Source organism: Amblyomma mixtum, chromosome 4 (assembly GCF_055824585.1).
Source record: "Amblyomma mixtum isolate Tamu chromosome 4, ASM5582458v1, whole genome shotgun sequence".
Taxonomy (NCBI): Eukaryota; Metazoa; Arthropoda; class Arachnida; order Ixodida; family Ixodidae; genus Amblyomma; species Amblyomma mixtum.
This window is the reverse complement of record NC_143015.1, coordinates 50,751,972-50,772,168: the sequence shown is the minus strand read 5'-3', so window position 1 is coordinate 50,772,168 and position 20,197 is coordinate 50,751,972. Positions and strand designations below refer to the sequence as shown.

General features: G+C 48.4%; 1 protein-coding gene across 1 annotated transcript; it reads right to left on the bottom strand.

Annotated features, from left to right (window-relative positions):
- Positions 1 to 1,751: 1,751 nt before the first annotated feature.
- Positions 1,752 to 19,912, bottom strand: LOC149346472 (uncharacterized). The gene is made up of 5 exons (XM_089541346.1): positions 19,841 to 19,912; positions 15,381 to 15,559; positions 14,357 to 14,427; positions 4,880 to 4,966; positions 1,752 to 1,873 (listed from the first exon to the last, which is right to left on the bottom strand). The coding sequence occupies exons 1-5, from the start codon at positions 19,910 to 19,912 to the stop codon at positions 1,752 to 1,754; spliced, it is 531 nt and encodes a 176-aa protein (XP_089397472.1).
- Positions 19,913 to 20,197: the final 285 nt, after the last annotated feature.

Here is a 20,197-nt window from a genome sequence, read left to right as displayed (position 1 = left end):
TTTCAATCTGTGATGCACACCGTGCTATCTGACCTGAAGTGGCTGTCCTGCCTTGTGTATCTCGGCGACGTCATGATGCTCGCCGACACCCTAGACGAGCAGCTGAAGCGTTTGCGGGCTGTTTTCGAGGCAAATCGTTCCGTAGTTTTGTCTCTCGAACCTGAGAAGTGCCACTTCGTGTTTAGTAGCGAGCTCAAGTTTCTTGGCCACATCGAGAGCATTCAGGGCGTTAGTCCCGACCCAGAAAAGAAGGCCGTCATTGATTTATTCTCCCAGCTAACAGATAAACGCAGCTTGGGTCGTTTTCTGGGACTCTGCGCCTGTTATTGAAGGTTCTGTCAAAACATCTCCAAGGTCGCTGAGCCGGTAACTTGACTGCCGAAAGGCGCCGAAACTTTCTTCTGAGCCAGGATCATGAAAAAGACTACAGAGAACTTCAGGCCGGCCTCCAATCTGCGCTTATCCTTGGCCACATCGAGAAAGAGGCCGACACAGAACTGCACACTGATTTCAGGAATGTTGTCCTCGATGTGGTGATTGCGCACTGGCAAAACGGGGCAGAAGGCGTGATCACATATGCAAGTTGCAATTTGTCCCGTTCCAAAGTGAATTATTCTAACACAGAAAGGAGTGTCTCGATGCTGTGTGGGTAGTCACGAAATTTCGTCGTCCGTAACTTTGCGGCCGCCCGCTTCGAGTCGGGAGCGATCATCTTTCCTTCTTTTCGCTTGCGAACCTGAAAGGTGCATCAGTGCAGCTTGCTGGCTGGAGCCTTCAGTTGCAAGAGTTCGACGTCACGATCGTGTAAAATCAGTACAGAAACAAAACGATGCTGCCTATCTCTCTCGAGCTCCTCTTCCTTGGCCACCGAATGAGCACAAAGACGATTCTGCTTCGATATACGCCAAATGGTGTCAGTGTGTGTGGTATCGTCGCCGAAATCTCGTTGTGTTCTAGATTATAAAATACATAAAAATCGTTGGCATTTGATGTGTTATAAATCAGAACGATGCAATTTTATCCAAATGACGCGCGGAGAAGTCTACTTAACGCGCTTTCAAAGGTGTATTTTTGGCTTCCATTTTGGAAACCGCAATCCCGCTGCATAAATTATAAAAAACTGGGCTTGCCTCCGAGGTTAATTGCATCTGGAACCGAAAAACCCTTTGTTAGACAGCGAGAGACATGTTCTCCTACTTGCTTCAAGTCCTGGCAGGCGCACAACTGTGTACTTACGCACCATGTTTTTGCATGATCAGAGCCACCGAAATACGAAGATAAACATTTAGCGTGTTTTCGTCCTTCGCAAGTAATCCTCCTTGGTGTTTTTTTTTGTTTATAAGCGGGGCTGTACTTTTGGAAGCGGCCTTTTTCGAAGATAAAGTTTGAAGAATTGTTCAGCTTTGAGAAATTTTTCTTCAGACAGGGGCCTTATAATACTTCTTGAACTTTTATGCAAGCTGCACATGGTTTGGCTGGTGATGATTGTTGATGACTCAAGAATTCCATATTTGTTTCTTTACACATGCGTAAATTTTTTCTACGCATTCAAGACACTATAATGCACCTGCCTCCTTGTCTTACTTTCAGGAGCTGCCCAATATATATACTGACGTAACAAAAGAGAAAAAAAAAGGGATGAAAGTCGTAGTGCCCGTCTCAAGATGTTTATTTCGCATGCGTAAAAAGAAGTGCCTCACATCCGCTGGTCGACCATCGTGTAAGGCAGGTTTATGCAGAGGTGATTGAAATCACGAACACTGCTTCTTTTTATAAAGAAGGTACTTCTGGGACCCGCAGTACTTTTTAAAAGCGTTCACGCATTCTTTTGGCACGGAATCCTTGAATTCTCTCTCTACCCACAGTAGGCAATCTGCGAAAAGCAAAATACCTGGAATCACTCACAGTAGAGCTCTAGTTGTTTTTTCACACCACAAATGTAAAACGCATGAAGCAAGGTGATGTTACTATAAAACCAATTTTTTACGTCCTTCTAAAAATTTTTCTGCAAGCGTTTTGGAATTCAAAGCTTATTCCTGTTAGGCCTCTGAAAGTCTGTTTCCGGCAAGCAGCCAGTAACAAAAAGTGGCACATGATTGCCGTGGAGCGGTGTGGCAACAGCGCATATCCTACGACGTACAACGTAAAGTCGCACGTAAGATTACAGCGCAACGAGGATGCTAGAAGCGTTCAGTTATGCACGAAAGGAAAAAAGCTTCAAATAAGAAATTATTTTCTGCGTAAATTTCCACAAAACAATACCTCAGAAAGATGCACGTGGTGAATATCAAAATTCCAGTATACCCAAGAATTGAAGTCTTTGCGGCATGTGAAGTTCACTCTATGCAGTGAAGGTAACGCACGAGGAAAGAGCAATACAGCGCACTAATATTTTAGCTCTCAGTGAAGCGGTAGGGCGTTTGCATGTGCTATGAGCACCGAGAAAAACAGGACGTTCTCTGAATATGTTGGCTGCTGGCAGCCTCAATCCGACGTTGCCTGAAAGTTTCATAGCTCGTTAAGAAGCTTTTGTGCAGGTGATTAACATACAGTTAAAATTATTATAAGTAAGGGCGCAGTAACGAAGACAGCAGGAGGGTGCCACAGTTTTATGCAGGCGCTTAATATACAGTCAAGCTTATTAAAAGGAAGGACGCAGTAATAGCACAGCAGGAGGGTGCCAGAGTAATAAGGAGCCGGAAGCGAGCGTTTGCTGTCGCGAATGCAAATATCCTCTTTCGAGCCAAAGCCATTCCACCCACATCCACTGCTTTGTACCAAAGCATACGAGTACTCTTTGTCACTGTAAGCTGCAAAAATTTTCGACCGGGTTATCATTGCGAATGAGACATGCAAGATGGAAAGAATTTAGAAGAGGCCCTTATGCTACTTTTTTTTGGACGCCGTACCTGAGGGCTCCCTCTGCATTGCTCGCCGCTGTCTGCACACGCACATACGTGCTCAGATTGGCTGCGCCACCGGCAAAAAACTCCCAGTAGCCTTTACGAAGTCAAATAACCTTCGGGACACTGTTTTCATAGAGCTCAGAGGGAGGGCCTCACCCATGGCCTCACCTAAGCTCTCCTCCTCCATACAATGAGAACTCGGAGCGGTAGAGATTGAACGCGCCATCTCTTGGCGCTCTCACGTATTCCGATCGCCCGCAGATCTCGCGGTTGTCGAATGCCGCCGCCACAACGAGTCAGTGGATATCGTTCCATATTACGCCTTCTTTTTGTTCGTACCGCCGGGATTGGAGGGAGCGAGAGAGAGGTAGTGAACTTTATTTGTCCAAAAAAATAGACCGCGCCTAATCCTCGGGCAGGAACAAGGGTTCGGGATGTCAGCTTAGGTGCAGCACGGACGCTCTCGACTCTGGCGGCATCTTGAGCCAGTTAGAGAGCTTTGAGTTGGATTGGAAGAAATTTTGGGGAAGCTTGTTGAACAAGGAGGAGTTTCGTAGTGACAACCAATTTTAAGGCGGAAGCCTTTAATGCCTCATCGTTGTAAGCAGCAGTTGTCGACAGAAATGTCACGCTTTTCAGTTGGTCGAAACGGCCGTGACGTCACAGTGCGCGAATTTCAAACGAGGCCAATTGTACTTTGGCTAGTAACCAATGCAACCACTTAAAGGGATCGTATAGTGATGATCCAAGTAAGTGGGACTGAGTTTAGATGAATGCTTAATTAACCATTTAGCCTAATTAACCTTCCTAGTCTGACCTGACATCTTCCTCCCTTCTCGCTACGGTAAGGTACAGGTGTCCACCGAGGTATGCGAGACAGATACATCTCCTTTCCTCCAAAACAAATTTACCGACGAGCATGGCGTAGAACCGAACGGGCGATGGCGTTCTGTGGACTCCCTGGTAGCGTTGCAAGACGCTGTGGCGTTCCGCTCTTAGAGGCGAAGCACAACATCTTAACCACACATCAGTGACACAAGCTCCAACACCGTGCTTAAGGCTTTCGCCTCACCGCACTTTAGTTCAACAAAGTGCCCCCCTGAATTTTTGTTGTTACCCCGATGTGGTAGCCGAACGTCTGCTCTAAGATATCACGTTACAAAACTGCTTGAAAGACGGATGCACAGCAGCTTAGCAATCTGTACTGTTGCATGCCCTCTATCCAGATTACAGTACGAAACGTTGTGACAAAACAATAGCTGAAGTTCACTTCGTGTGGCCCTGCATACGGTGCGCAAGCAAATCGATATGTCCAGCTCCTAATCGTTTTGTTCCCAGCCTGCTGGCGCAGTTAGGTCTCCAGAATGGCCGCGGCCAACGCATGCTGTGAACGCCTACGGGCACTGGTCCGTATATTGAGGGAATCAGTCGAGCTTCATAGGCTATTAATTTTCTGCACAAAACCTCTATAATAACTTACATCAGTTTAAAGACCGTTTGCGCCTTCTGATTTGAACCTCATAGAACCTTCCTCTCTGCAGGACTGAAAATTGCTTTATTCTCTCAGCTAAGTTCTCTAGATTTTCTGCATCTTCCTTCTCTCTGTCCGTATTCTTTTGCAAAGTCTGTTTTAGAGACCTTATGCTCGTACCTTTAAATTTAACAGGTGTTCCTTTTTGGTAATCGTTTGAAACTTTACAGGTCCTTGTAGGGTTGTTTAGAAAGGGCCTTATCAAGCTAGAAAGCATCACTCAATGATTCATTTTCATACATTACTTGAATGTTGGCTCTACTATGACTGTCGCATTAACGCGGCGCTACTGCCAGCATCGGCCAACCGCAATAGCATTCAAACAATGAGCTTTGGATGGTACAGTTGCTGATCTACCCGGCCAACAGCAGCAACTTTCAAACAATCAACCTTGTATGGTGCAGTTGCCGATATACACTTCTATTCGTTTCATGTGACTTACGATCGTCGCCGGAAAGTGGGAATCGGCCTAGAAAGCAGCTCTTTCCGTCGTAGTAGTAACCTTGGGCTGTAGTAGTAATTTCACCATCTGAAAGGCACAGAAATGTTTGCTGCTATGGTTGGTAGCAAAAGGTCGGGGCACTTCACAACACAGATTATACAAAAGGTGTTTTGTTTGCAAATTGTCACAGTATTTGTTGTTTAGTAATTTGTTTCTCTGGACTTAGGTGTTCCATCACCTAGCAGGAGTTCAGAATCCTGTCAGTGAAGTGCAGTCGATTAAAGGAAGCGTCGTTAAGCTCACTCCGGACGGTCAATAGTTTCAACAACAATGGTTTCTTCCTGAGTCCTGCGCAGACGGCCTCATAACAGCTCGTCATGCGTAACCCAAAAAGGCTGAGTAGTCACATTCACTTCATAGTGCAGGGATAACTCCTGTGATAACTGCTATGTGAAGAAGCTGCCTATGTAATAAACTCTATTTCCGAATTATTCGATGCACAATGATTTTGCCTCTCCTCTTCCAGCACATCAAATGACACTTTCGAAAGAAACCATGAGCCGTTGTGATATTATATCTGCCCCTCTCATAAAACAGTGTTTTATTGAGCGGTTCAACCCTCACCAGCGAAGAAAGCAATAAGTGATTTGGATACGAATAAAATGAAGAAGATAATACTAAATCTAGAATAGGGTACGCTCAAAAGAAAATGCAGTCAAGTAGAGGCCGCAAGAAAGAAGTAACCATACACAGAGATGTATACACAAGAGGGTGGCAGTCGAAGAATATCAGATCGAAAACAATTGCAGTGTTTGTTCGTTCACGCTCAAGGCAGCAGGAAAGGGTCGTTATCACTTTTGTTCGTGGCGCGAGAAGCGACCAGACTAATCTCGATTGTTCGCAGCCCTGAAAGGCTGCATCTAGGTTTTTGCAGATTACCGTAGATGATCTTGACCTGTTATCTGGAAGTTTCCTTGCCGGCTTTAAATTGAGCGATGCCGCGAGCGGCGGACATTCGTATTTCGACGACAGCCGAGCACGCTTGTTGCTGCCCGAGCTCGTCCAGAACCAGCGAAGTTTTTTCGGCGCTGGCTTGCTGAGAAGTTTTGACAAGTGCAGGCGGGCCTCGGATCCACTGCGACCCCGAGGATCCGCAACCAGCCACCCAGCCCAGGCGCCGTGCCTTTGCCGGTGCTCGGGCAACTTCCTGGCCTTCAAGCAGCAGCCCAGTCGGCCGCCCGTGACGTCATGGGAGGCCCGGGACCTGCTGCCCCTCCGGTGTTCCGTGCGCCGCCCCCAAAGGCGCACTGTTTTTCGTTCACAGTTACATCCGACGCGACAGCTGACGACATCGTCGACGGCATCGAGTTGGTTGTCGGCCCGAAAGGGCTAGAGAGCCTCCAGCACCATGGAGGCATGAAGTTCTGCGTCGCCATGGCCTCGGCTGCGGCGGCGGAGAAGATGCTCGTGGAAGGCGCCTTCAACGTGAACGGCACTTCCGTCCAAGTAGCCTGCGTGGGTCCTGCCGTGGTCCACGTGACGGCTTTTCGTGTGCCGCTGTTCGTGGGAGACGCGGCGCTGGCAGCGGCACTGAGCTCTTTCGGCAAGGTGCTGGACATCACCCACCCCGTCCTCAAGGGCCGTCGTCACGTCGGCAACGGGACGCGCGTGGTCCGGATCGAGATGAAGCAGGCGGTGCCGAACTTCTTGACCGTCCAGGGCCACCGCGTCATGTTTGACTACCGAGGCGTCCGTAAGGTGTGTTCCCGCTGCGGGCAGGACGGCCACATCGGCGCGGCGTGTCGAACGCCGCGGTGCGCTCGCTGCGAGGTGTTCGGCCACGACACGGCCGGATGCGGAGCGTCTTGCAGGCGCTGCGGTGGAAGCCACGCCACAGCGGACTGCCTGCGGCCACGGTCCTATGCGGCGGCCGCCGCCTCGAGGAAGGAACCGAGTAAGGACAACGTGGCCGCAGAAACGCGGAGCCCACCAACCGTCCGGACGCCTGTTGCCGACGAGCACCCAACGACCAGCCGCCCGAGGGAGCCCGAACCCGCCCCCGCGACGGAGGTGCCCGTGAAGGAGCAGCTCGAGGGGACGCCTTCAAACGAGGTGGAGCCGTTCGGTGCTGTTTTCGCGGAACCTTTGCCGCCGCTACCCCGCACAGCTTCCTTCAACACCGAGAGCAGCAGCGGCGATGAGTCGAGCGTGGCGTCGGGCGACCTGGTGGACGTACCGGACAAAGTCACGCCGCTTCGCCTGACAGGCGACTTGACGTGCGGCCAGGTGTCAGGAACGACGACTCCTGGAGGTGCGGACGACGCGCGCTTCCCGTCACCAGCCAGCCACACCCTCCCATCGGCGACCCTGGCGTCGGCATCGGCTTCAGCTGCGAGCGTCGCCAAGACCACGCAGCAACCGGTGAGCGAGGCCACAAGCGCCGACGGCCCCGAAAACATGGACTTTTCCCGACCAGACTTCAAACGTGCCCACCCCCAATCATCGGAATCCGAAGGGACTGTTAACGAACGTTCTAGCAAAAAAGTGCCGCGCGCGCCAAGCGCCGCCCATGGCAGCGCTCTTTAGGTTGTATGCTATGCCGTCGGTGCTCTTGGCAGTCATGGCGGTTGTGCATCTCCTCTCCCTGAATGTTCGGGGATTTCAATCCGTAGACAGACAGAGAGAGGTGATGCACTTTGCCAGGGCTAGGGGCGTCGACATCCTGTTTTTACAGGAATGCAACTTCCGTACTTCACTTGATGTGCTGAATTTCACCACCCGGTTTTCTGTTTTTGCTTATTTTTCGTTGACTGATTTTCATATGTGCGGTGTTGGTGTCGTTTTTGTAAACCCCTGCCTGCGCGCGGGTGCTCATTGCACTTTCGGGCTGGACGGCCGCACTCTTGCGGTCGACTTCACACTAAACCAGCGGCGGGTACGTGCGTTGGTTGTATATGCGCCAGCACGGCGGACTAATAGTTCTGATTTTTTTGAGCGCCTCGACTCATTCCTCCTTGATCCCTACTCCACTTTCATCGTCGGTGACTTCAATTGTGTACTTAACATCGACCGTGACGTCCGCGGACAGGGTCACGGTCGCCGTTATTGCGGTGCCCCCGCGCTCCGCGATCTCGTGACTCAGTTCCGCTTGTCTGACGCGTGGGTGCAGCTTCACGGGGATGCCTTTGGAGCGACGTTTGAGAGAGCACAGTCAGCGAGTCGGATAGACAAATTCTATTTTCCACCAGAGCTCGCTTCTTTTGTCGTTAGCTGCGAAGTTCTCGCGTTCCCTGCAGGCACGCCGGTGATTTCCGATCACCACCCCTTGTCAGTCAGGCTCGACTTTGGTGAGGACACCCCACGTACTGTTACGTGGCGCATGGACACGAGCCTACTGGCGGACCCGGAAAGCGTGGCGTCGCTGCGTACGGCGTTGGCAGCATCGTGCAGGAGCTTCGTTGCGACTGATTCATGGGACACACTCAAGGCTCGTTGGCAAGCAACCCTGGTGGCGGCCGGTCAAGACCGCAGACGCCGGGTAACTCATGCACTGAATGACACCCTCAAGCGCATCCGTATAGTGCAAAGGGGAGCACCCTTAACCTTTGCCATGAGCGATTACCTGAGTCTACTTAAAGCACGTTACCACGTGTTGCTCTGCCAGTCATCACGGGCAGCTAGTCGTGCACACCAGCTCGGGCGGCCGATATCAGACCCGGCTGTGCTACGACACGTACGCGCAGGCACGGCAGAGGAATTCGCTCCCGCTACTGTGCCTTTCGTGACACTCCCAGACGGCACCCAAAGCAAAACCACGGCCGATATCTGCACGATCTTCGCAAGCCACTTTTCGAACCTGTTCTCTACGGACAGTTGGCTACATCTTCAAGATGGTTATGACGGGCTTCTACAAAGTTTTTTTGGAAACTTGCCACGAGTAGCTGAAGAGTTGCATGAAAACCTTTGCGCACCAGCCACAAGCCAAGAGCTGCACGCCATCCTGCAGAGTATGAATGCAGCCTCTGCCCCCGGTCCAGACGGCATTCCAACAAGTTTTTATTCAAACTTTTTTTACGAGATCCAAGGAGCGCTCCTGAAGATGGTCAACGGTTTCCTCGCGGATGGGTTACGTCCAAACTCTTTCCGCGAATTTCGCATCATACTCATTCCGAAAGCGGGCGGTGACCCCTCCGACCCGCAAGCATGGCGGCCCATAAGCCTCTTAAACGCAGATTACAAAATAGTCACATCTTTACTGAACACAAGAATGCGGACGATCCTACCTCACCTAATCCACCGGGCTCAAACCAGCAGCGTGCCTGACCGCTCTGTGTTTGATGCATTGGCACTCACTAGAGACCTGTTCACATTTGCCAGCAGGACGGGCTTCAGCGGGTGCTTTGTTTCACTAGACCAGGCGAAAGCATTCGATCGGGTGGAACACTCGTATCTGTTCGGAGTCCTTGAAGCCTTCGGATTCCCTCCGCAAATTGTCAGCAGGCTGCGCTTACTTTACGCAGACCTGAATGCTCGTCTCTCCGTAAACGGCCACCAGAGCGCTCCCTTCTCAGTCACCAGGGGCATAAGGCAAGGATGCCCTCTCTCCCCAACATTCTTCGTGTTGTGCCTGGATCCACTCATCCGGCGCATTAACGACAGCCCATCCATACGCGGCTTCCCTCTGCCTGGCCAGGGCCAAATCAAGGTATCGGCCTACGCTGATGACGTGTCGCTTTTCCTCAAGGACGAGGATAGCTACGCCGCTTTTTCGCGGCTGTTTCTCGAGTACAGCGAGATATCTGGGGCCTTATTGAACAGGAGAAAAAGCAAGGCACTAAGGTTTGGCACCTTCACACCGAACCTTGCGGGCGAGGTGGAGTGGGTGCAGGGAGTGAAAGTCCTGGGAGTAGTATTCCTCGCCAGCGGAGAAGTAGCCCGCGAAACCTGGACTAACCTCCGCACGAACGCTGAGAAACGCCTCTCGGTGGCGTCAACTTTCCGCCTTTCAATGGCAGAGCGCTGCTATATAGTTAAGTCCACAATCCTAGCCGCATGTTTTTTTGTCGCCCGCGTCGCAAACCCACCGCGCACGTTTGCGCGCAGGCTAACCTCGGCCTGTGGCTCTTTCGTTTGGGCGGGCAAAACCGAACTTGTGTCACGAATGTTCATGCGCCTTCCATCGTACATGGGTGGGTTTGGTATACCTTGTATCCGCACCATGTGCAATAAGCTCGCCTTGCGAGGAGTACGAGATCTTGTACGCAACCCAGACTATCCCGGGAGAACACTCCTCACATATTTTCTGGGCACAGCGCGTAACGTGTTTTTTTTCACAACACGTGGTTTGCCCTACAGCCGAGCAGCCGCCGGCATTTTTCGTTAATGTGCGTCGCACACTGACGTCGTTGACTGCCAGCGTGCCCGATCTGGATGTTGATGAAACCCCACCCTCCAGAATGTGTGAAGCACTAACGGTCGCTGCGCTGACCCGCGAACAACTCCAGAAAACGAGACGGGCACGCTGGCGCCAACTGACCTCAGCTACGCTTCCTGCAGATGTCAGGGACTTCGGCTGGCTGCGAGGCTGGCGGGTCCTGCCCACAAGAGACCGCCTTGCGGCGTGGGGCGTGGCGCCCTCCGCCCGATGCCCGCAGTGCGGTCTGCTTGAAACTTTGCAGCACGCAATGTTTGAGTGTGTAGTTGCGCGCACTTTTTGGACATTAGTGTCACGCATGTTTTTAACCCGCCTTGAAGCGCGCACTAGTTCTCCCGAAGTGTTTCAAAATATGCTCTTGTGTGTCGGCATGTTCGTTTTGTGGCGGCAGCGTGGAGTGGCATCCTTAAATGGGCGTCCGCAAAGAACAATGTTCCCAATGTTGCAGCGCCTGCGCGCACGCGCCTCTTTGAACAAGCATGCATGGACGCTCTGTCAATGAGCGAGGCTGAGTTCTTGCGCAAATGGTCGACATACTTTATCGTCCTGCGCGGCGGTCGAGTATCGGCATTTTTACTGCATTACTGACGTGCTCAGTGCTGCGTCACTGCGCATGTGCTTGACTGATCAGAGAATTAAGTTCATCTGTTTTGTTGTATTTTCTATGTTAAAACAGAAAAAATAAACTTCTCTTTCTACCCCGCCGCCGAGTGATTCAGTTATTTTGCGGGCGCAAGTCAGCCCAAATAAAGAGCTTCGTTTCCAAGACTGGCTGGTGTCTTCCTGACCACTGGACTGCCGTCACTACTACGTGACATCTGGTGGAGGTGCTGGGTAGCCTCCCATGTTCCGGACACCCCCTACAAGTCGCGACGCCAGCCCTTTGAGTCATCTACCGCAGGACCTGAGTCCAGTCCACCGCGCAAGCCGACGCCTGCAAGGGGACGAACCTGAGTTCGGGATTCTGCCGGACCCTTCCCGGAAGCGGAAGCCAGCAGCAACGTCTACCATGAGCTTGCCCCAGACGATGACTCCAATCATTCTTCAGCAGCCCCGGGTGCCACCAACCTTCGACGCTTCGCCTGGCGCCGACCCCGAAGAATGGCTGGAGCAGTTCGACCGTGTGGCTATCTTCAAGAACTGGGGTGATGCTACGAAACGTAGGTACGTCTTCTTCGCCTTGGAGGGACCAGCAAAAGTCTAGTTTGAAAATGAGGAAGCTAACCTCACGAACTGGGAAACCTTCAAACAGCAGCTTCTAAAGACCTTCACGAACGTCGTGCGAAAGGAGAGAGCCCAGCAGCTGCTACAGTCTCGCATACAACACCCAAACGAGACCGTTGCTGTGTACACTGAGGAAATGAAGCGTCTCTTCCGGCGTGCCGACGCAAACATGAAGGAAGAAGAAAAAGTAAGGTTGCTCATGCGAGGAGTTAAAGAGCAACTCTTTGCCGGCCTCGTCCGCAACCCACCGAAAACTGTCGCGGAATTTGTAGAAGAGGCATCCACGATGGAAAAAACTCTGGATGCCCGAGCCCGCCAGTATGACCGCCAACTAAGCCCTTTCAGCAAATAGGGATGGACCTCCTCGGCCCCTTTCCGACCTCTTCATCAGGAAACAAGTGGATCATCGTGGCCACCGACTACATGACCCGCTACGCAGAAGCAAAAGCGTTGCCTAGTGGTACCGCAACAGAAGTCGCAAAATTTTTTGTCGAACAAATTCTCCTGCGACACGGCGCCCCGGAAGTGCTTATCACAGACAGAGGAACGGCGTTTACAGCGGAGCTGACGCAAGCCATTTTAAACTACAGCCAGACAAGCCATCGGAGGACCACTGCCTATCATCCACAAACCAACGGACTCACAGAGCGTCTGAACAAGACCATCGCAGACATGCTCTCCATGTACATCGACGCCGAACACAAGACGTGGGACTCCATTCTCCCCTACGTGATCTTCGCTTATAATACTGCCGTCCAGGAGACAACCAGGTTTACCCCATTCCAGCTTGTATGCGGCAGGAAGCCCACGACAACACTCGACGCAATGCTCCCGCACGTTTCCGACGAAGACAACCTCGACGTCGCCGCCTACCTTCATCGCGCCGAGGAAGCCCGAAGACTTGCGCGGCTTCGCATTCAAGACCAGCAGCACACCGACGCCCGACGCTACAATCTGCGCCGACGAGACACGCATTACAAGCCAGGTGATCGTGTTTGGATATGGACGCCAGTTCGCCGCCGTGGATTAAGTGGAAAGTTGCTGCGACGCTACTTTGGCCCGTACAAGGTTCTCCGTCGCATCGGTGACCTCGACTACGAAGTCATCCCCGACGGCACGACAGCATCTCAGCGACGCCGCACACGCCCGGAAGTCGTACATGTCGTACGCCTGAAGCCATATTATGAACGCTAAAGGACTGGAAGTTTTCATTGCCCGTGTTTATTTTCATTTTAAAGCATCGAGACGATGCTTCTTTGGAAGGGGGGTAATGCCACGTATCATTGCAGTGTTTGTTCGTTCACGCTCAAGGCAGCAGGAAAGGGTCGTTATCACTTTTGTTCGTGGCGCGAGAAGCGACCAGACTAATCTCGATTGTTCGCAGCCATGCAAGGCTGCATCTAGGTTTTTCCAGATTACCGTAGATGATCTTGACCTGTTATCTGGAAGTTTCCTTGCCGGCTTTAAATTGAGCGATGCCGCGAGCGGCGGACATTCGTATTTCGACGACCGACGAGCACGTTTGTTGCTTACCCCGCCGCCGAGTGATTCAGTTATTTTGCGGGCGCAAGTCAGCCCAAATAAAGAGCTTCGTTTCCAAGACTGGCTGGTGTCTTCCTGACCACTGGACTGCCGTCACTACTACGTGACAATATTATATCTGCCCCTCCCATAAAACAGTGTTTTATTGAGCGGTTCAACCCTCACCAGCGAAGAAAGCAATAAATAATTTGGATACGAATAAAATGAAGATAATACTAAATCTAGAGTAGGGTACGCTCAAAAGAAAATGCAATCAAGTAGAGGCCGCAAGAAAGAAGTAACCATACACAAGAGGGTGGCAGTCGAAGAATATCAGATCGAAAACAATTAGAATATGGAAGATGCTAAAAGAGACGTCAAGAACTTCAAAAATTACAGCCCGATCAGCTGACTGTTCTTAGTAAGCTTAGTAAGCTAGCACTTAGTAAGCTATTCATTAATAGAGTCGCTGCAATCTTAGATTTCATCAACCAAATCATTATGCTGGCTTTCTCAAAGAATAGTCGGGAGTAGACCGTATTCGCATTATCAATCAGCTGATAAAAAATGCGCAGAATATAACAAGCCCTACATATAGCCTTCATGGTTTACCAGCAAGTACCTGACTCAGTCGAACGGTCAGCAGTCATGAAGGCATTGCAGAATCAGTGTTTAAAAAGGCTTATGTACAAGTACTAGCAGATAACTGTAACGACTGCTCAGCTGCTACAGTCCTTCTTAAAGCCAGCAATAAAATCCTAAAAACGAAGGGCACCTGACAACGAGACATGACCTCGGGAATGTTTTTCACAGCCTGTTTACAGGAGGTATTCACAAGCCTCGATTGGAAACAGTTGTGGATAAGAGCGAATAGATGGTCTGTTTATGGGATTAACGCTCCAAAGCGACTAAGGCTATGAGAGACGCCGTAGTGGAGGGCTCCGGAAATTTCGACCACCTGGGGTTCTTTAACGTGCACTGACATCAACTATTTAGGGGAATCGTATTGCCCAAGAGCCGATAGAATTTCGACTCCATCAAAATTCGGTCACTCCGGCCGGGATCGAATTTGCGTCTTTCGAGTCAGCAGTCGACTATGGTCAAACACTTTCAAGGTTTCAACCACTGGTTACAATAATGAATAAAAATAAGAGCATCACTGATGTCAATTTTATGCCCAAGAATGCATCCCGCAAAATGCAAAACACTCCAATGAAAGCAAAGTTCTCCATCAAAATGTGCTGCAATTGTCACAGTAGGAATCAGAATCGCTGCGGGCCCGAGAAATAAAAACTCACCTTTGCAAGGGGTGAAACCAAACTTCATAGATTCTGTCGCAGTAAGGTTATGACAGTAACTCACGTTATTCCTGAAGAAAAGAATAAAGACGGGCTTGTAGTGAAATAAACTACTCTCACACCTTTCCAACGAACGCGTTGCTAGAGTCAACCGGCATGAACTCTCCAAGCGGTGTGCCAAGCCCAAATAGCTGCACAAATATTTTGCAAGGTTCTTTCGCATCTTCATCTTTCGCGATGCCCAGGAAAGGTACGTCACTGCATAAATGCACCTCATTTATTACAAACAGAACCGGCCATGTTTCGACGTTCTCTTCTACATCTCCCTTTCAGTGGCTGCCTTTAAAGATATTTTTTTTCCATCGAGATGTTTCGGCAAGTGCTATCAATTGAAACAAAGCAGTCGCTTCGTCTTGACTTAGTTTAGACACATTTTTAAGCTGCACGTCGAAACATGTATTGTTTATGACGGCATAAATATTACTGCACTTATAACAGTTCGTCGCCTGCACTAAATCTCAGAAAGCCAAGGCTCTTCTGCTTCAAACAACTACACTTGAAATTATCAAGCAATGAGGGGGATTTCTTGAGTAGGAGTTTACCACGAAGGTTTTCATTTAGCAAGGATGCTTTGAAGTATTTCGCAACACAGCGCATCGTATGCTGTCTCAGAAATGCAAAAATTGAAGCAAAGCTGATGTCCCCAGTTGTACGGTGGCGGCGTGCTCTAACGCACCTGGGTGACCTCTAAACATCCGGGAATGAAAACGCGTTCCTCAATAATAGAAATTTAAAATTCAAACATCAATTCCACAAATATGCTTTAGCAGCGAATTTTCTCTTTCACATGGTGCTTATTCCCTTTGTAGGCGTATGTCTTCATGTGCTCATCTCTCTTTTCTTAAGAATGCAATATGCCTCTGCAATATGCTTTTTAGGTTCTTTTCATAGTCATGCGTTTGGGCAAATGCAAATTCCGTATCACAAAGAAGTGGTAATATATATCAATCACCGTCCAACGTACCCTGGCTGCCCGTCCTGGCCCTTATAGTGAAAAACGAAAATGGTGAATAGATCTTCCGGTTTGTAAACCACTCTAGTGCAGGTCAAGCATTTCTCTCTAGGATCGTCAATTGAACTGTAGAGTGCAATATTCTCGTCCAGAACTGCAACAGCGTGCACCAGAAGGGCAGTATTCTGCTCCTAGAAAAGAAAAGGATAAAAGTGCGGTGTTTCCTTGCAGTTTTCTGACAAAAATATTTCACAGAAGTCTGGCAGTTGGTTCAGAAGAAAGAGTGGGCTTCATGCAAAATTCAGGCTCCCTAATCATACTCGTAAAAAACGAAGCAATTCTGAAATTGTACCGCCATCCCACAGGTGGCCATAAACTATTTAATGTTGTAAAGAATGTGCCAGCTTCAATGTTAAAGAAGTGGATGAGGGGACGGAGCATCATTGATTTCTTAAGTAACATTGATGTTTTATCATAAATTAAGGTAGTGTTTTGAAATCGAAACACTCGCACTCAAGGCAAAATTCTCTTCATGGCATTGACTGTAACATATTGGTGGATATACTTTTTCCCATTTTAAGCATTCGAACGTTCAATCAGGATGAGAAAATATTTATAAAATTTCTAGAGTGAAAAATTCCTAAAAATCGTAGAATTTCTGACTTCCTACAACAAAGTTCCGAGTTCCTAGAACAAAACATTTGTCAGGAAAGCACACTTCACAAACTAGCTAATTTGTTCTAGCAGTCTTTGTAGCAACAGTCTCGTGAAGTTCAACTCCGAAACTCTCACAATATTGAAAACTCGGTTCGATCGTTGGATAATCCTTGCATTTTCGCCTTAGCTGCGGGTTCCCATTTCAAGTACGTATATACTCAACGCTGTAGTTAGGCAGAACACAGGGCTTCTCTTCCTGAGTGTAGCCACTCAGCTGGAAAACGTTGACACTATTCTCCTTGCAATTTCGGCTTGGCGCCGTTCCGCTGCTCTGCTCTCGACAAAAATGCTGCAAGGTTGACTCATCTAATCATTTATGAAACTCTGAGCGCCGTTGAGCGTCCGCAGTTGTAACCTTTTGTGGACCTAATAAAATGATGAGTTCCAACTTCAAGCGAACAGAAACAATTATCTTGGACACTCTTTACTCACGCACATGTTTCGCAGTTGAATATCCAACTTTGAAGCAGTAGAAAGCCGAAGCATTTTTCTTCACAAGAGCTATGTTTTAAAAGTTAGCATTCCGTGCAGTACATGGAAGCACATTCCTTAGGACATTCGTTACACCTTACAAAGTGCTCGTCTGCATTTGCTAGCTTGTGTATTTAGGGCACGTTGCTGACAAATATGCTGAATCTATATATGCTATATGCTCAAATAGCAGATGCTTGTCGCATTTGAGAAGATCCCCGCGTGCACTACAACTGCTCATTATTCGTCTTACTGTTTAAACTAATAACTGAATTACTACTGCAAAACAAATTAATAGAACTTATCTGTGCGGCTCATTTCTGCTCTCCTCACCAAAATTTAAAACATTTTTCGTTTGTAGCCTCGAAAAAAATAAAACGCACGTGCAGAGTGGCGATTTAGCCTGGTTGATTTATTAGGCGTGGGACACAGACTACGGACGACACTCAAAACGTCTCTAGTCGGTCTTTTCTGCCGTGCTTCTTTTTTGCGCCGCTTTGGCTATTACCAGCAACTATGCGATACAAGCCCCCGAAGAAATGCAGGCTGTTAATGACTTCATTGGCACAAACACTTAAGAGCCGATTTAGATGTAAATGTTTCAGCTTTCGTACTGGTTCTAGAACAAGGGTGTTTGGGCTTTTGTTGTGGGCGTTTGTCCTTCGACGGGGAGAATAAAGAGCGTTCAATTGAATTAAATTGTCGTCAGTACCCAGATAGCGGGAAGTGCATCCTGAAGGCCTCTGGTAATGTTAATTATAATATTCGATATTAAGGTAATTGAATCACTGGAATAATAAAAAACAGCCGCCGAACAAAATCAACTACTAAGATAAATTGTCTGTGTTATTTACTTTATTTCGATTCAATAGTCTCTTATTTACTTATTTAATGTATTGTACTTTATTTGTTTATTTACTCTCATGTACTTTTATTTATTTATTTACTGTTATTTAGATAAAGCGATTACTGTTATTTATTTACACTGTTTTTTACTTTCATGTTTGACTTTGAGGCTTCACATCCACTTGCCGACAATGTGTGTAGGAGGCTAGTAGTGCTTTTTGCCCATGGAGGAAAGTTGATGAGACGATCACGTGTAAAGCACAATGCTATACCTTGGCCAATCCGCCCTCGTGTGTATGTGCTCTCTTTGCAGAGGTAAACCACAATAACACAGCGCGAAAGTGTCGCATTTTAACATGAGGCATGACCAGATACTCGGCGCGAGGGGGGGGGGGGGAATTATTCTGCACACCCGCCCGCCTGAATGGTTGCCGGTTGTAGACGCATGTGTATGTCTCCTGGAACTTTGATGTGTAGGTGAAGTGCAGTGTAGGAAAATTTGAAAATGGATGTCTGCAATGCGGAATAGTATGTATGTGATCAAGTCATCTGTTACCTTCGGAGGTTTGACTTCCACGCAAGAAAAAAAAAATTGTGGCGATCGCATTGTGCTGCCGTGCAGCGTCCAGCGTAGAAGATCTGTTCGAGCCGTCACGGGTTCGAAACGCAATCGCAACAATATATATTTACTTATTTCAAGCACCTGAGACGCTTCAGGCGAACGTCGACTTTTTAATGATTGGTAGTAAAGTAGCGCATTCGCAAAAAAAAAAAAACGCTCACACGTGAGCGTAAATACACGATTTTTCTAGGAGCAAACACTAGGTTATAGACTTTCGCCCCTCGTTTTTCACTTCCACCTTATGATACACGGTGGGTAGGCAGGGTAAGAAAGGAAATAGAGGTCATGAGAACCAGACGCTTGACGAAAATGAAGAGCCATAATGAATAAAGTTAATTCTCAGTGCATGTGAGACGGGTATGTATTTCGCTAACATTGGCCGCTTGACGCTTTTGCGTATTAAACTCGTCGCTAATTATTATTTCTTGCGCTAACTGACCAAGTTTCCTTTCAACCTGGCCTAGTCAGTGTTTTATACCTGGCATGTCTCTCTATACTCAAGTTCTTGCACAGTTCGCTCAAGGTAAAACCAGTCATTGTGGACCTTTGAAACCCATAATGCCCCCTTTTTTCCTTCCAAGCATTTATAATTAGCATTTGTTACTTTACACACAGCACCAAACATTTGACTGAATTCCTATGAGACCTTTAAGCCCGCGTTTCCTTGTTGTAACAATACATTTCTACTGTGTTCGCTGGAAAAGAGAACATAATGACTGGATCGCAAAGCCATCAGTTGCTGTGATGGCAGCACGCCACTTTCTTCTGAATAGGTGGCTCCAAGTTACAGCTGCTGTTGCTGCTGCTGCAGCTCCCTACAGGGAATTGTGGCCTCCCCTGCTAGACTGTGCCGTGCATTTGTGAATTATAAATAACGGCGCAAAACTTGCACGTGAAACTGTTCACTAACATTCACAGCCGATTTACTATTATTTACTGGCAACTAAGCTAGCCTGATCGGTTTCCCTTGAAATTTCTGATTTTCAAATTGCAAGCCCAAGCAAAACAAAAGAGCCGATGGTTGAAAGAAAAGAAAACGCTGCTCTCACAAATAGCAGCTAAACTTTTTTGTCTGCATTTTTCCGTTGTTGTCGTCCGTGGTGCTTCCATGGTAAATACGGGTCAGACATTAGTTGCCAAGTGCTCCTGTTGCTTCCAACAAGAACATAAGGGACGACGAGCAAATTAAACATTCAGGTTAAAAAAAGCACTAGAAGACCACGCATTGCCTCTATGAAGATATAGACACAGGGAGCGTTTGAAACTTTTGGCCGCCCATACTTGGGGCTACAGGAGCTTTGCATATTGACCACTGACTCGTCGCCGAAAGCAGGGGACGCAGCAATGGTGGGGTGAACTGCTGAGGTGAAAAAGCGGAGCTCCACTGGAGAAGCCGTACGCTGAATATGCTCACAATGCTCACAAGGGGTGCTATTGGATAAGGACTGCAGCTATGGCCAGTGGAATACCCGTATAAAGTAAAAAAAGTCTGCCGCCAAGCTATGAAGATGCTCATTAAAAATTTGGCGCCGTCGTTTTTATTGATGTTCACGCTATCCACAGTTGCGTACCCAAAGAAAGATAAGGGAAAAATTGCTGCAGTGCGAGCAAGTGACTCATGACGACTTGCTTCCATTTGAAACTTTTGACGTGTTTTTTTGTATCATAGATTTTGGGTTTCGCCGCAGTCTCAGCCGGCATGCACCCGGCTCCTTCGGAATAAGACTTTGAAATGTGACACCTAACAATAACAGCCTTGACAAATTGTTCAAATCACTTGACCGCGTATCCTTGTATTCGTAGAGTCTATACTCACCGATATCTCGTCTCCGATGACAGCCGAGGCAACAAAGGCGAGGACCAGTGCTGACGTAAAGTGGGGAGCCATTTCGTGAAACCAGACGCTATGGCTCCTCTTTGCTCTGTATTGACCGTCGTTTACTTAGATACATTTATACTTCTGATCAGTCAGGATACACAACAGCTTAATCATTCGTGCCTTTTCTGGTGAAATGTTGCGGGGATTGATCGCAGCGCCTAAACCAACAGTCATTCCGCGAAGGGAACAAGATAAACACCAGTGCTATTCGATTTTGCCTAGCTAAACCTTCTTTCAACCTCCTTTCAAGCCTCACACGGCACGTCAAGCCATTGTACAGTGCAAAAGCTTGCC

What these genes read in the sequence shown, in the direction of transcription:
- LOC149346472 (XM_089541346.1), bottom strand. Translation starts at nt 19,912, where the DNA reads ATGGCTCCCCACTTTACGTCAGCACTGGTCCTCGCCTTTGTTGCCTCG. An exon ending in TCATCGGAGACGAGATATCG is followed by an intron (nt 15,560 to 19,840) that starts GTGAGTATAGAC and finishes TTTCTTTTCTAG; the next exon opens with GAGCAGAATACTGCCCTTCT. An exon ending in CCCACTTTCCGGCGACGATC is followed by an intron (nt 1,874 to 4,879) that starts GTAAGTCACATG and finishes TGCTTTTCGCAG; the next exon opens with ATTGCCTACTGTGGGTAGAG.